The 12,696-nt window shown below is 38.3% G+C and overlaps 1 protein-coding gene across 3 annotated transcripts in view; it reads right to left on the bottom strand.

The window, feature by feature from the left end:
• Positions 1 to 12,696, bottom strand: part of fmnl2a (formin-like 2a) — a 47,547-nt gene that overhangs the window by 11,475 nt on the left and 23,376 nt on the right. For all 3 annotated transcript variants that reach the window (XM_036209584.1, XM_036209586.1, XM_036209585.1), the window contains exons 5-13: positions 10,765 to 10,848; positions 8,722 to 8,910; positions 3,915 to 4,023; positions 3,721 to 3,797; positions 2,949 to 3,042; positions 2,046 to 2,120; positions 918 to 1,028; positions 612 to 761; positions 40 to 141 (exon numbers count right to left, since the gene is read on the bottom strand). In XM_036209584.1, coding sequence (XP_036065477.1) covers positions 40 to 141; positions 612 to 761; positions 918 to 1,028; positions 2,046 to 2,120; positions 2,949 to 3,042; positions 3,721 to 3,797; positions 3,915 to 4,023; positions 8,722 to 8,910; positions 10,765 to 10,848 — 991 coding nt within the window. The remainder of the gene's footprint in view (positions 1 to 39; positions 142 to 611; positions 762 to 917; positions 1,029 to 2,045; positions 2,121 to 2,948; positions 3,043 to 3,720; positions 3,798 to 3,914; positions 4,024 to 8,721; positions 8,911 to 10,764; positions 10,849 to 12,696) is intronic.

Here is a 12,696-nt window from a genome sequence, read left to right as displayed (position 1 = left end):
TTATGCAGAAACGCTAAAGAAAACAGATGCTTTTCTGACCCGGATGGCTTCCAGGTCCTTGTTCCTCTGCATCAGCTGCTTCTCCAGCTCCACGATCTTGGACATCGCTTCATTCTCTGTGTCCTGCAGCTTCTCTGTCATCTGGAGGAACATCAGGAGGAGAAGGTCATGCAGTGACACAAACTTATTGAAGAGACAGCATCCAACCCGATAAATATACACAGGCGGGGACGTGACGAATGTTCAGTCCTACAGCAGCGCGCTAATCAGTCAGGACTTAAATGTCGAGTGTTAAACATTGTGCATGTCTTTTCTGGTTACAACAATCCACTTCTTGATGCAAACATGGAGCCTTATAGAAGAGAATGCTAAAGATCGTCTTCTGATCTATTTTTTTTAAGTGTTTCTAGTGGTCTTTCAGTATAAATATACAGTTTTTTAGCAAAAATCAAAATTCATGAAATGTTTGTCAATGTGCACTGCTCCTGATTAAAATAAATATTACATTTAATTAATTAAAAGCAAATTTAAGTTTAATTTTCTGTATATATATTTCCTAATCATCAGAAAAATGAAACAAAAACATGTTAAAAACACGATAAGGCACTCACATGTGAAATGTTCTCCTCCAGCTCCTCCACACGCTCCAGAGCGGCATTTTTGGTCTCTGCATCCTCCAGCAGGGCTCCCACGTCAAACACATTATCCAGGTAGGCCTGGATCTGGACCTGTAGCTTATCACTTTCCGTATGCTTTAGTTTCTGGAATTTTTTTTTATTTTTTTTTTTTTAGAAAGAAAGCCATTTCAAAGCTAGGTTAAAGAAAGGACGATTTGTTGAGGTCATGGAAAAGCTATTATTGACTGTTCAGACGGATGTCTGCAGCCCATTTACAAGCAGAGGTTTGTCTCAGCTTACATCCAAGTAGTCGTCCAAACACAGTTTGGTGAAGTCATACTGCAGGTGAACTCTGAAGTTCATGTCCTCCACCGAGTGCACCACGATGTTGATGAACTGCATACACGCAACCTGGGAATTAGAAGCAGAAGGCAGACAGTAAGACGTCACCTTCAGAGACCAGACACTGCAGGTAGCTACTGACTGGTTCATTTAAACCGATAAATAAATAAAACACATGATCAAATCTTGTTTATGTATAAGTTCATAGTAAAATAAATAAAACTACATTAATGGCATTACCTGCAATAACACAAGAGTGAATGCTGTAAGCTGAATGTGGCTGCTGAAGCTGTTACTGCTGATAGCTGAAAATGCTGAATTGGAAAGCTTGCAAAAATATTATCTAAATGCCAAACTAACCCAAAAACTTGGAAAAAAGTCTAATTTTGACAAAACAGCTTCTATAATGCTAAAATATTAGCTAAACTCTAAATCAACTTTTTTTTTAAAGTTTAATTTTGACAAAACAGCTAACATAATGCTAAAATATTATAAATAAAATATAAACACAATTTTATTAATAATGATACATTTCATTTATAAGGCTCCTTTCTCAGAAATCAAAGTCGCTGAAAATGGATAAAAGCACAAATTTAAGAATACAAATGATACGTTAAAAGTTTAAAAATGATGAATTCGCACTTATATTTACAGTTCACACATGATAAAGCAATTCATTTTTCTTTCACTTCCTTAAAATGCTCAGTATTTGGCTTATGATTGTGTGATCTCACCGTTCAGAAAATAAATCAGTTTCATCAGAATGGCTGCATCACAAGAGCTTACAGATTTAAGGTGAAGTCATCCCATCACTTTATACTTTCCTCTGAACGACCAGTTTAATTAGAGGGCCTGGTTACTCATTAGTGTTCTCTCCATCTCATCTACATCCTTTCTCCGCCCTTTGCACCTGACTAACCCACCACTCACCCACCAAAGTGCTTCTCTAGAAGCCTCTACAACAGTGAATCATTAACGTGGAATGCATTCAGTCTGGCTCTGTGGGGCAGATCTCAGGTCTGCTCTGGGGCTTTTTCAGGGATCGCGGCACAATCGATACTCATTAAGGAGTTTGTTTGCACTCGCCATGAAGTCGATGTTGTTGTCTTCATTCTTGAAGTACTCCATTAGCCTTTCGAACCGCTGCTCCTCCACGCAAACCTGCAAAAAAAAAAAACACAAATGAGTCAATCCTAAATGTGAGAAGAAAAGTGAATTTAACAGGTTTTTTATCAGTCCTGGGCGACACAAACAGTATTTCCTAAACATTTGTGACAAGTATGAAAAAGTTTTCCTTTGGTCTGTTTTTTGGGAAGCAGGAGATGCTTCACAGTTCAGACAGGTCATGAGGAGGGCAGCTCCGCAGACACGCAATTAAGGATTTAAAAGGCAGGGGAGGCGTGTTTTTCCAAAATCTTCAAGCCTTCTGTGACAGCACATCAAAGCCACCCAAAAAAACGTTGATGGCATTAATGTAAAAAATAAAAAAAAGAGAGCCTTACACTGCATTTACAATATTCACCATTCAGCCTTTATCTCATTAGATATGCTGCTTTTTCCTCCAACCATGCCTGAGAGTAACACTCAATATTTCATTCAGCAGAGTAAATATTACATTAACTTCAGTTAGTCTGTGTTTGTAGGCTGCAAGCTACAAAGTGGAGCTTCTGCCTTTCACAGCATCAAGATCTTCTTTCCTCTCCGTCCACTTCCTTTTTCCACAAAAGGTCAGACGAGACTATCGGTTACAAATCTTTCCTCTTTTAAGCCTGCTGAATCCTGTTACCGTGCACTATTTTCTACGCCAGTCATCCTGGGCTGTGCTGCCGTAATCTGTGGGCTAATTTCCTAGATGCCATCCCCTTTGAAGCAGCGAGGAATCTGCTGAGGGAGGATTCCTCTGGCGCCGAGTCATGGTTTGAAACTGCACAGTCGGAGAACGACATTCTCCTGTCTGCTGTGGTTTAGCCGTCCTTGCAAGAGCGTTACCTCCTTAAAATTGTCGAAAGCCGAGAGGATAATCTCGTGGCCACCTCTCACGAGACAGACGGCCGCCAGGAGCTCCAAAACCAAAGCTTTGGTTCTGAAAATGAGAAAAACGTACAAACAGGATCAGTCAGCAACATAGAGGAGGATAGGGGAGGTTTTTAGAAAATCAGTATGTCATTTATTAGGGGTGTAGGGAAACATTGATTCAACGATAAATAAAATATTTCATTTGGCGATAGTTGTATCTAATTAAAATTTAAAATTAAAATACGTATCCTACTGCCAATATATACCCCTACCATATATGTCAGGGAAAATTTTCGTTGGAAAATGAAAAAATAATGTCAAAAGAGCTCCTAATTGCGATTGTGTCGACTGAATTAAAGTGTGCTAAAGTGCACGCCGTGTCTACTTCCTCCACGCTGGGTTTTCTCTGCCCGGATGAGACTGAATCTGACAGGTTAAGTGATTCCCTTTCTGTTTTTGTGGACCTCTTTCAGCCCTTGGGCATGAAGTGAAAACACACACAAACAAATCTCGACTCCACCAGAAGCTATCGCAGAGTAGCGTCTGAGTACGCGTCTGCGAGAACGGTGGAGTGTGCCAGCGGCGCCTCGCTTCTGTCAGGACGTCTCTGAGCAACAAAAGCACTCGCGCTGGATCTGACCCCGGGCCACTCAGACTAACCTCATTCCGTAATGTGTCTGAGGTTATGAAACATCTGGATCGGTTTTGGTGGAGTATTTCTAAATTCTGTTTGGAACTTACTTACCTTGGGTTTTTGTTGTTGAGACTTAGTGCAATTTCATTCACAGCATGCGGGTGTGACATGACCATGTTAAAACCATACTGGAAGAAAGGAAACGAGAGAACGAGACACAGAGAAAAGTAAAGAAATTAATAAGTAAAAAGCTTTTTTTTCCACTTAGATGATTGTGCTTCGACTGCAGACTGCACAGAGCTGACCTGGTAGTTCATGATAGCACGAAGGCACATGATGCAGACGTGGACGTCGTCCTTCTTGCAAACCAGCCTGGAGTTTTTTAACGTTCGCCTGCTTGACATAGTGCTGTAGCTAACAAAACAAACAAAAAAAAAAGAAATTATTCAGGAGGACTGGATAAACAAACAAAACAGATGCTATTTGCAAATGAGCCCTCCTATAACTCAGTCTTCCTCACAAATGGGACCGTGCCGATTTGCATGAACACATAAACAAAGGCAGCGCGGATGACAGACACTCAAGGGGCCACCGGATGGCTTCTTTCAGTTGTTTGGAATTTAATGTTCTTTACAAACATTTCACACAGCAGCAGCCAATCATTTGAATGCAGCACAGTGATTTTTTTTTTAAAAACCTGTGTTTTTAACATGTTTTTGCAGCATTTTTCTGATTATGGAAGCCATATATGAAAAAAATTAAGCTTAAAATTTAATTTCTAGATATTTTTCTTTATTTAAATCATTGTGAATCAGAGGTTAACCCCTCATGATCCCTGCTCTGCTCCATTCTGATGCATCTAGTTGTGAACAACTAGATCCATGTACGTGTTTATCATACGAGCTAACATCCGGATCAAAACTGTAAAGCTGGATAGCTCCAATATTTCTCGCGGTTTTTGTTGCACCTCTAATGTTAGCCTGGGGTTGTGAGGGGCTGCAAGCTAGCTGGAGAACATGTAAACAGATGGATGATGGGAAGTGGGGGCTGGCTTACACTGCAGAGGCAAACTTCTAATGAACTCCTGCTGCTTTGCAGAAAATATGTCAAACAAAGTGGCATGTTTTCAGATTTTGACTAAAAACAACACAATCATGATTAAAAGAACAGTGGGATTGCTTTTCTAATCAAAAGATTATTGGATCGGGACCAAAACCAAAAAACAAAAAAATAAATAAAACAGTTATTTTTACTTTTGATTTGCAGAGCGCTGGAAACTTGTTTTTTCTTATAAGGTTTTACCGACAGATCAACTTGACAGGGAAAATGTGCTCTCAGGCTACTATACAGGCTTATTCCTGTCAGCTCTCTCGCCTCTAGGAATGATTCAATGTGAGTTACGACACTTTGTACTGTAGGCTGTCTTCAAGGAGGCTCAGCTAACTAACATCTTAAAGTTTACCTTAAAAACGTATTTTGTACAACTTTTGAGAAAAAAGTTTGTATTTTTCACCCAAAAATAAAAAAAAAACCTGTTGGAATAAAATTGGAATAAACTTGATGAAACTCTGACATAATTGTAGGCTTTTCTACATGAAATGATAAAAATATCTGTTAAAAACCTAATAATTTCTACTATTTTAGTTTGTTTATCCCTTAAAAACAGTTCTAAAACCAGCAAGGAAATAAGCAAGCTATTTCCAAATATATATAATTGATTTAAAATAAGAAAAAAATGACCAAAATGAATTCCTATTAAGGAACAGAAACTGAATAATTAGTTAAATTACAAAATGGGAATTTCCACCCTTTCATAGGAGCCACAATAAGAATATTTAGGAGCTGAACTATTAGTGAGGAAAGATTTTCTGGTTTAGATGTGTAACTTGTTGGCTTAAATCAAGCGTAATGATAGACAATGACAGAGCAAAGACAGAAACTGAAAAACTGCTAAGCTTAACTTAAATAAGTTTAACAAGTTTAACTTTTTTTGGATCACAAAGAAAGAACTGCAAAGTTAGCAAAGAAACCCTTTTTCACAGCTGAATGAAAATGTGAAAACATATACTTAATGGTAAACTATCACAAACACATTTTTGCAAATTGTTACCTTTAAAATTATTCGTTTTTATGAAACTAAAATTTTGAGTTGATCGTTTACTCAATTTAAAAATGTAATTTGATAAAAACTAATATATTTAAATGTAACAAATTATAGAAGTTTAGTTAATTGATCCAATGCTCTCCAAAACATGGAACATGAGCTGTTCCTGTCTGATCCTATCCATCCTGGTCACTCCCAAAGGGAACTTCAGCATCTTTGTCTCTGCTACCCCCAGCTCCGCCTCCCCCCTTAATCAAAAACATGGAGGCTCTGACTACAGTCTTCTATAACTTTCCTTTCATTCCTGCTGACACGCTGTTGGTCACATATGACACCTGGAACTTCCCAACCTGCTAGTACATGCCTATCTAGCTCTTTCCCACAGTCTCCATCGCTCTGCTGACTAAGCATTAAACTACTCTCATTTTACTCTGTCTTGCTGCAGCAGATTTGCTCCCGTATCCTTTTGAGATCAAACCTTCAACTTCTAGAAGTGTTTCCACCTGTTGTCCGCTCTCAATACGTAGAACAATGTCATCTGCAAACATCAGGATCCACAGATTCCTGTCTAATCTTGGGATCACTGCAGAATTCAATATATCTTTTCTATTTTTCTATATTTTATTAGTACATCTTTTTGCCACATTTGCCACAAAAAATAAAGTCAATGTATTTTAAAAAGGGGGAATATATTTGAACATTTGGTACTTCTTGTTCTAAAACATTTTAATTATCAGAAACTATTGAAAAAAAAAGCACTAAAGACACAAAAACAAAAAACAAACAAAAAGGAAAAAAAAACTACCCACTATAAGGTATTGAAATATTGAACTCTAACATCTACATGCTACTAGCTAACTCCTAATTTTCCAGAACATACCGTGTTTTTTGGGAACACTTGGGGCAGCTCAGTGTGTTTGGAGTCCTTCAAGATGGCAGTTTGAAGAAGACATTGAGTTAAAGCTCAACGTATTGTTTATTCTTTGCTAGCTTAAACCCAAACTAAACTGCTAAAGGGGAAAAATACCCTGAGTAGCAAACACATATCTAAAAAAAAACAATAACGTAACCTGCTTCATAGTTGATGTGACAACATTTACAAACAAAACAGATTACTCTAGTAACTTAAACACTAAATTGGTATGAGCTGTTCATTGTGTTTATACTGGCAGTAAGCTAATGTTCTGCTCTGGCACAGCTGAAGGGAGAAACTAGGCTAACGTCAGCACGGAGCTGCATTTAGGGAGCCACACAAGCAGCACAAACAATGAGCTCAGGGGAAAAAAAAGCCATTTGCTCCAAGGAAAGGAGAATTCAGTGTCAAGTGCAAGGGGGCGGGGGGTACACATAATTCACATCCCATACGCAGACAGAAGCACAAATAAACTGAGCAGCTCTAGCAGGGAGGGGGGGGGGGTGTTAAAGTACAATAAAGGAGGCGTCTGTCTATAGGAATGCATGAGTGAGTGCCGGCCCATTATGTCCGGGTTGGTTGTGTCTTAGGGATGCACAAAGGTGACTGTGAGCCAGCAGAGCGAAGCTGAGACCTGCCTGCTGTCCAAGTGTGGCAAACAAGGGAACAGATGACTATGGACAAAAGACCGGGACAAAACAGAAGAAAAAAAAAAAAAACGAATCAGTCCCGGTGAGGGTGGATTACATGTACTGTATATGCTGTATATCCAGCTGAGCATATACAAATAACTGAAGGTTTGTTTGAGTGGTGCAGTAATTTTACACATTTACATGACATTTTTTGAAGTTCTTATCTCTTTTCTCTGCAACAGACACTAATTTATGCGATACGATTAAATTCAGGAATCAAGCCACGATTCTTACTTTTTAGCAAGTTTGTTACCATGTGTATTTTTTTTACTGGATGTATGAAAATGGAAATTATTTGTTCATTTATACTTTTATTTATGTTTGTTACTTTATACATGTTTTTTTTGTTAACCTTCTGGTTAGGTTCAGCTCTAACAAACAGTTTAAAAAACACAAACATCACTGTTGTTTTAGATAATCCAAGAACAAATCCTGAAAATGTTCTCTAGAGTTTTTCAATTTTTAAAGTTCTGCAAAACCTTACGTTCTAAACATTACATTTTGGTGACATTCAGGTAGAAAAGTTGCTTTTTTCCATAACAGAATTGTGCTGTTAATCAGCGCAAAGCTGTGTTTCTCCGCTTCAGAATCCGATGGAATTATGTTAATTACATCAACTGTTTGATTTATTTTTTTTACTACACACTACTATATTTATAAAAAAAATCGTGAATCAGCGATGTTGGACGCCGTGAACATTCGTACTCGAATTTTCAAGATCAGATTGCAAGTACCTGAGCGCTCAGGTGCTCCTTACAGTCCTAATTATTACTTAAAAAACATGTATAAAGCTAAAAATGTCTAGCTTTACTTTGCTGCACTTATTGAAACTTAAAAAAAACTGTTATGACAGCTGATTTGATGTTGCCTTCCTCTTCTATAATGTCCTGAAACAATGAAAGGACGGGTTTGAACACAGAAACGAAACAAGAACAAAAGGGATTTGTACTGTTAAGCATACAGTACATTAGCACGGACTTGTGAAGAAACTGCCATGAAATCCTGTTTACGCAGGATTTGAAGTTACTTTTAACTGTTTGCCATTTAGATTCACTCTTAAAAAAATTTAACTTTTGTCTACATTGTCAGGAAAATCCCTTTTATTTTTAGTCCTATACGGTCTGATAAGCTATAAAAAGTATTCTTAAAAACAGATAGAAAAGGCATTCCTTCCACTGCGTGTGTCCTAAGCCCTTTAAAGTCTTACCGACCTCATGACTGCACAAAGGAGCAGCTGATTCATCATATGAAATGTGTGACTTCTCAAAATAATCCCATGGCTTTAACCAAACACTGGGAAGCACAAACAGTAGCCGCCGCCCCAAATCAAACAAAGAAACAGGTTAACAGGTCACCGCTGTATCACTTCGTCACGGTCGACGAGCGCCAGCATGTTTACATACCGTAAGGTGGAATGGCGCCCCAAGCGGGTGATGCCATTACCGGTGGCATTGGGAGGCAGGGTGCCCCCTCGATGCAGGTTGGCCCCTCGATGAAAGCTGCCCCCTCGATGCAGGTCTTCAATGGAGCGGCTCCAGGTCTTGGATTTATCCAAGGCATCGTCTGCGTTCTCCACAGAGTCGCCATCATAGCTGCAGGTCACCGTGAGACACGGCAAGAGGAATATTACCACTCCAACATTATCTCTAGTATTTGGAAATCATAAAGTTAATCTAATGCCAATTTGACCTAAAACTGCCTAGTTTGATGCCTCAAATCAAGTAAATAAAAATAAAATACACCACATTTCACTCCAAGTCAGTAAGATAAACATTTCTAAGCTACGTGGATGGTTAACTAAACAAAGCCAAGTCTAACCACCTCATAGTCTAAACATTACTAATATGGCAGAAAACCACAGAACAAGTCCTGTCTGGTGCTTTTAAAACAGAAATGAAATGATTATATAATTTGTAATTATTATAGTTACGTCAGTGATGTATAATAATAATAATAAAATTAATGATTCAGATCTATTTGACTCAATTCGATATTTTTGAATATTTGGAAGTTTAATATTAAACACGTCCTTATAAAAACATGGAAAAAGTGAAGACGTTCACTGTTTAAATTACAATTTCAAACTAAATATTTTGTGTTTTTTAAGGCAATGGAAAAAGTTCCGAAATGAAAGGAGGAAAGCTCCAGTTTTGACATGACTATCCCCAAAATATTCTTCACATCAGCATTAAACCAGGATTCCAATTTGATTTCTATTTAAATTTTATTAATATGTTGAGATATAGGAGATTTAAGGGTATTCTGTGGATTTTATAATTTCCTTTTTATTGTTTTAAATCTTTAAAGCAATTTGCGCTACTTGTAACATTTGCTTATTTGAGTGCTCACTAGTCTTCCTGGGGTCCATAAACATAAAATGCACAAATTTGTTCTAAAAATTTCAAAGGATTTCACAAAATCCACAAACTAATTAATCATTTTGACATGTTAAAATAAGTTCAAAACAAATTCATTTTTGTACCCATCATACCAACAAATCGTTAGATTTGTTGTAAATTATACATATACGTTTGTTTAAAACCTATAATTATATTTGTAATTAATAAGCCCTTATCCTCCCAGAAAGTTGATTCCATGCAGCATGAAAAGTGCTTTATGAATAAAGTTTGAGACGCACGTCCTTGTTTTAATCTGAAGAGATGAAGGGTCAGATAAGGTGATCTATGAAATTCATTTACCCATGACACCAAGGGGTTTAAAACACTCATTTGTATTTGCTTGAACTTAGATTTTAGATACTTTTAATTGAAAAGTGCTTTTTTATTCTCTAACCGCTTGAAAATTCTGTAATTTGCTTTTTTAAAATGTGAAAAACAGCTTCAACCTGAAGTAATAATTCCTCCTTGAAAGCAGCACAAACTGCTCAAGGTCAGAACTCTTCACTCCAAACGTTCAAGAAAAATAGCAGGAGAGGAGGGGAAAGTACCAAACTTGAGGGATCAGTGTGTTCGCCTGCAGCTATAAAATAAAAATAAATCCACGTCCTTAAATCCCAATTTTTAAAAAATTAGAAAGATCAGGTTTGGTTACCCTTGATGGCTATTAAATCTTTTTTTCAGCCTTATAGAGGTCCAAAAGTTTAATGTGCTCCTGTAACACTGCACAAACAAAACTTTACAGCCAGCCATTCATAATGCAGACAGACTATTAAACATACGGTGAAATGGAGGGGTGAATAAAATATTTAAGGACGAGGCTCGTTGGCCCTGAACAGGGACTTTGTGAGTGACTAACAATCACACAGTCTGTTCATGAATAGAAGCGTGTGGCTGCTATAATGCACAATGTGTCAGCAATGAGCCCCGAGTGACTCGGTGTTTCTGTCAGCAGCAGCAGCGGTGATGCTGGTGGTGCTGGTGCTGCGAGGAGATGCACCAGCAGGTCTGAAGAGGAAAAAAAAAGGGGACAGTTCTTCTGCGACTTACTTGACAGCATACTGAGCAAACGCGAGGTACTCCACCAGCACGTCCAGGCCTTTGTTTTCTTCATTCAAGAACTCCCTCACCCACCTGGAGGAAAGGACGCACAAGAGAGAACTCAAACACAAAATACACACACATATTCTCTACATGTTTGGAGATCTATCTAAGCATTTACTATCAGTATAAATATATGTTATAGATGAATATATAAATACATATATCACACTAAACTGAAAATTATGAATGGATGGGTCAAATGCGGAGAACAAATTTCACGCACCTAGGTGTGTGACAAATAGTGGGACTTTAACTTTATCGCGATCGTGAGCCATGTATCGCGTACCGCATCGTATTGTGGAGAACCCAGTGATTCCCAGCCCTAATATACAGTATGTACATCCATTTTTGCAAAAATGTGGATGCTTGTTTTACGAGGGTGAAACAAGTTTTTAACAAGTAAAGAACAAGGACATCAACCTTTTCTTTTTTTAAATTAAGTGCTACCTGTTGCACTCACTTTATATGTCCTATCACTGCTATTATCAAGAGTCTTTGACAAGAGGGGGCCATGTCTTCGACAGGCCTGATTTGCACCAAAATTTGCAGGGCATAAAGATAATGAACTACAGGTGGACTTTTGAGTGACGGAACTGCTTTAAAAACTCGCTCGCTGATTCTTTATTGGCTTCCCCGCTGCGTAACTACATTTGACTGAATCAGGCTCACACAAGTTCCCAGTAAAGCACTGCCTGGCTGGGAATGTTGGGTTGTAAAAGGAGACAGAGAGGCGTGGCTTCACCAGCCCCACATGGTAATCATTATCACAGGACGTTAACTGAGAATCCACCCATGCACCACATGTTGGCGGCCAAGGGGCGGCATGTCAAGACACGGGCGGGGATCAGCGTCAGACAGCCACCTTTTCTACAAAGCTTACACTTCTTTTTATAAAATGAAGGGATGACTATTTTTTGCTAAAGTATTGCTGTAAACAACCCCCAGCTTTTAACCCCCTCCTTGGTAATGCCTTATTGTCTAATCTAGATATTCAAGATTACTCATGTGATGCAGCCTCAGAGCACACAGTCCCTAAAAAGAGTTAATCTTTGTAATCTTTGTCGAGGATGATTTAACCGTCAGCCAGACGGACATCGTCTCCGGCTGTGACTGGAAAATGTTTTGGTTTAGGGCACAAAATCTGATCAGAGTGTAAACAGTGTGCAGAGGCGAAAGGCAGTGTTGTCAGACAAATGAGATAATTTTCTAACTGTTGCTGAGGCTTGTAAACTGATGCAAGTAATACGTGTAGGACTGCAAGGAAAAAACAAAACAAAACACTGAAATCAGGGGGAAGAAGAAGAAAAAAAGCAGACTGTTTGGTAATTTTTCTGTTGCAATAGTTTAAAGTGGAGCAGCCAGCACATGCTCCCACTGATTTCTCCTCCCAATATTTGGCAGGATCCTCATTTCTCCTGTGGCCATCCACCTACAACACTTTTAACACTAAAATGCTTGTGTGGAAATAAAAACCTGTTTCCAATATTCTGTCTCCTTCATAGTAACAGATATTGTTTAAATATGATTAATTTTTTTATTTATTGAGTGATTGTCACTAATAATCTATGAAGAAAAGATTTACTATCTTGTATGAGGCCACTTTAGTCTTAAAATAATTAATTTATTAGGGATTATCCCACTGCAAATCCAGATTAAAAGCTGTCCCACCTCCCCAAACTCATGTAAGGCTGCCTTTGCCTAGGAAACTGACAATTTTTTGGGAAAAACAAACATTTTTAGTCCTCCTTTGTGCTTTTCTATTGCAGGAAAATTGTACACGTGTGTAATAACCATAGATTGTACAGTATATGAGAACTGGATTCAGAGACTCCTCCCCATCGCGTTCCAAATAGGAAGTACATGCTGGTCCAAACAGTC

This window comes from Oryzias melastigma, linkage group LG21, assembly GCF_002922805.2.
Source record: "Oryzias melastigma strain HK-1 linkage group LG21, ASM292280v2, whole genome shotgun sequence".
In the NCBI taxonomy this organism is placed as follows: domain Eukaryota; kingdom Metazoa; phylum Chordata; class Actinopteri; order Beloniformes; family Adrianichthyidae; genus Oryzias; species Oryzias melastigma.
Note: the sequence above shows the minus strand (reverse complement) of the source record. Positions and strands in the feature narration are given on the sequence as shown.